Genomic DNA, 4,222 nt, shown 5'->3' on the forward strand with positions numbered 1-4,222 from the left:
GGATGGAACTCCTGCGGGAGCTCTGTCTCTCTGATCCCAGCACTGTAAGGCCTACCTGTGATCAGACATTCAGTAAACTTTCTGCTGATTTTAAACAGTCCTCTCCTGTCGTCACTTCTCGTGCTTCCAACAAAAGAATTGGGTTAATTTCTGACAAAAAGGTTAGAATCTAACAGTATCACCCAGGGACACGTCGACATGTGGACCAGAGAAGCCGGGATAAGGACCACGACCTGCTCTACTTCCTGAGCGACAGCCACCCACAATTTATTTAACAAGAGGGAGCAAAATGCCAGACCTATTGTTGACCCCAACATTCACACAATTAGTTAGGCTGGTTCACTAGTTAGCTAAACTAGCCATAAGCCACACCAGTCTAATTACAAACTCCATTTCCAGAAAAGTTGGGACATTTTGCTAAATGCAATAAAAGTTAAAATCTGTGATTTGTTCATTCGCTTGAACTTTTAACAGTCAAAAGTACAAAGAAACTGTAAGATTTGAGTCTTATAGACTTTAGTTGCTTCTCATGCCTTTAGTTCCCTTTAGTTACCTTTCATAACTTTATCTTACCTGATTACAGCTGTATTGATTATTGTGCATTACTGAGCCCTGGTTATTTTCTAACACAGTCAGTCTCCTTGCTTATATGTCTTACAATTTGAATGAGGTGATACGTCAGCTTATTGTCTCTCACACAGACACACAGACACACACACACAGACACACACACACACACACACCTAGACAAAGAGGCTCCGGTTTACATTAAATGGAGAATAGTGCAAGACTTGATTCTTATAGGCCCTAGTTACTTTATAATCTTTAGTTACTTTTCTGTTCATCATTGTCTTTCAGGTACTTTTCATATGTTTACCTTCCTTGCTTACACATGGTAAAACTGTACTGATGATTGACCAGAATTACTGAGCCTTCATTACTTTAATACATTTAATTCCATTTGTGCTGATGGGAGTCAGGTGATACTGAAGTATAAACTGATCACTTTAACTTCTGTATACACTCAGGGTCTGCACGCAGGTCCTGCTTTGTTATATAATGGGATTACACAGATGGGGGGTCTGCGGCACAGAAAACCCATTGTTTGGTTGCCGCCTAGAAAGTCACATGACAACACTTACACACCTGGTTTCGCGAGATCTTTGTTTGGGGCGGACCCAGCCCAAAATGCATAAATGTATTGTGAAATCATGACTCGGGGGTCAGTGGATGGAACTCCTGCGGGAGCTCTATCTCTCTGAATCCAGCGCTGTGAGACTTTCTTGTAATCAGACTTTCAGTAAACTTTCTGTTGATTTTAAACAGTCCTCTCCTGTCGTCACTTCTCGTGCTTCCAACAAAAGAATTGGGTTAATTTCTAACAAAGAGGTTAGATTCTAACAAAACGTTTTCAGTGTTTTCGCTGTCCAATTTAAATGCATTTTGTAAATATAAACAAATTTACTTGATGCCTGCAACACACTCAAAAAAAGTTGGGCCAGAGTCATGTTTCTCGCTGTTGCATCGCCTTTCCTTTTAGTTACACTGTCATGACATGATTCCCACAGATTTTACATTTGTTGCAGTAGTGTGGTATTGTTTGGTAAAAGCATAGCTTGCAGCAGGCCTGCCTCTACTCTCACTCATTTAATCTCCAAGTTTCACATGAAGCCTGCAGAGGGCAAAGTGTGAACGCCTAAAGAATGCCACTATGGTTATTGAGAATCTGTAGTGTTAGAGACACTTTAATGCTGGATTAAATTGTGAAACCATGATTCTGACTCGAAACAATCGCTCAGCCCTGATATCCATATACTTACAGTATATACAGGTTTAGTACAAATACAATGGCAGACCAGAATACCTGTAACTGTTAAGATAAACACAATCAGATAAAATATAAAGATGGCCTTCCCTCCTTCAATATCCCAAAACTTTGCATGTATTAGTGGAGTGTGTGCAGTGGTGGAGTACCTGTTGTGCAGTGATGCCGTTGGCGATGGCCTGTTGCACTGACTCCCTTGTAACCTGAGCCACTACTACATTAGGGAAGCGATACAGCATTTCACTGAAGAGAGCTACCAGAGCGATCTGAAGTTCGGAGTCTGGGGAAGACACACAAATGAGTCAGTACAAGTTCTGTGAAACTGAAAACACATGCAGGAAACACACTGCTGCATCGGTTGACATCAGAGGTCGTGCTAGACTTTTTCATTGTCCGGCATTTTGACGGTCCTAAAACGCTCTGTGAGCCCCACAGACGTGCACCGTGGCCTCCAGTCAGTGGCTGTTCAACACACTGTCAGCTCCCAGATAACAAGATGCCCTGAGTACTGTCTCAGTCCATCATCCATCACATCAGCTCCTCATTTTTCACCTCATTTATTGGATTAGAGTAAACTGCCCTCTCTTTTCTTATCTGTCAAAATGATTTTTCCATCATTATAAAAAAAAAAATAATGTAACCTCTGATTGACATGATTCCTTATTATGAAACACCAGACCCTGATATATTTTTTAATGTTGCTCCAAAGGCCCCAAATGGCCATATCCTTTTACAGCATCTTAAGTAAGCAAGAGTCAAGGGCCTATGCATGAGATCTCTGGATATTCTTAACAAATATTAAGGCTTTTTGTTTTGTAATGAGAAAATATGTCACCCAGTGCAGTGGTGTGTTTCCCTGATGTGTTGTAGAGGTCTATGGCACAGATGAATAAGCTAATGCAGGACTGACAGACATTAACCCTGAGGACAGACAAATCACTGCTGGTTTTAGTCTCTGCATGGGGAATGCAGAAAATGACCAACCTTATCCTTTACTCGACAAGACACTGATAAACATCTTGTTCTCAGGAAAAAAAATCACGAAGCATCTGTTTTTCAAGCTCTTCCTTGAAACCTCACCACTGCCTGTATGGCAGGATAATCTTGTGGCTGTAGTAACTTTATTGTGGTGCAGTTTGCAGTTCATTTGTCTTAAGTTATTTGGAAAGCATCAAAACAGACAGGAAAAACCCACAGTCAGCTGGTGGTGTTATAAACTGGGCTTTCCACCAGGTGCAGGTCTATTATGTCCCAAGGTTTTGATCCATCCTCTTCACAGCTTCATCTTCTACAGTGGCTACATAGTTAAATGGTCCCTTTTATGGTCTGTTTTAATTGTATTTAATGTTGTTATTTCCGACTTTCTGCTGTAGCGTAGACAAAATCTACATTTAAGTCATTATAAAGAACATAAGTTATACATTTTATGGCTGTGTTACAGTCTGTGCAGATTCTCAGTCATAGTACACTGAAAAAAACTTAGAAAAAAAATCAACTGGACTAGATTTCTAGGTTTCACCTCTCATCCAAGAGGCTTCATCAGTTCTGACTGGCTGGTGTTGAGCCGGAGATATTTATAACCCTCGGTGGTGTTTCAGTCCTTTGAAGGCCAACAATGTCCCTTAACGACTGAGTCGTTATAGCCCAGTATCAGTGAGAGTCGTTACCTGTCTTTGAATCCTCCCCTGTCGACCGTTGCCTATTGTCCTGGTGGGCATGTTTGGGCAGGGATCTCAAGACAGGATTGTAGATGGATGACAAGTTGTGTCTTACTCCACCACCCCTATTTAGTGAGGGGTGTTATATTTTTACAAAAATAGCTTCCTTAACTCCTCTCTCAAACCAGCAATGCTCTCTGGAGATGATGTGGACTTCACTGTCCTCAAAAGAATGTCCTTTGTCCTTCATGCAGGTTGCTTATGGTCAAGGATAACTAGATAGAAAGTTGATAACTGTTAGAAGACAGGATGTTTAATATTATTATTATTCTGACATGTATAACTGTAGTCATAGCCATAATATTTTCTTATGTTTAATGTCATGACATGTCACTAGAGGTCGTGTTAGAATGTTTTAGCTACACACATTATCAACAGACAATCACACATTTATTTTTCTTCATGCTTTGACTACTGCCATGGTCAGCTGCAAAGCACCGGGAGACGTCACGGTTTGGCGTTCCTGTGTAGAATGGGGCTAGCCCAACCAAAGTGATATAATGTATAGGCCTGTTGTAGTTCGGGGTCTTTCATCTTTCAGCTGCCTGCGTGCATGTTGGAGGTGCAAGATACCTGAGCGTGTAATTTTAATTTTTACCTGTGTTCATTGAATAAATCAGCACTGTTTTGTAGTTACTTGGACTGCCTCGTCTCTCCACGTCCATATGGGAAAAAGGAC

General features: G+C 41.0%; 1 protein-coding gene across 2 annotated transcripts in view; it reads right to left on the reverse strand.

The window, feature by feature from the left end:
* The window catches only part of gtf2h4 (general transcription factor IIH, polypeptide 4), a 19,532-nt gene that overhangs the window by 5,868 nt on the left and 9,442 nt on the right, over positions 1 to 4,222 (reverse strand). For both annotated transcript variants that reach the window (XM_020624823.1, XM_020624822.1), the window contains exon 10: positions 1,975 to 2,105. In XM_020624823.1, the coding sequence (XP_020480479.1) occupies positions 1,975 to 2,105 (131 nt within the window). The remainder of the gene's footprint in view (positions 1 to 1,974; positions 2,106 to 4,222) is intronic.

Source organism: Monopterus albus, unplaced genomic scaffold, assembly GCF_001952655.1.
Source record: "Monopterus albus unplaced genomic scaffold, M_albus_1.0 scaffold339.1, whole genome shotgun sequence".
In the NCBI taxonomy this organism is placed as follows: domain Eukaryota; kingdom Metazoa; phylum Chordata; class Actinopteri; order Synbranchiformes; family Synbranchidae; genus Monopterus; species Monopterus albus.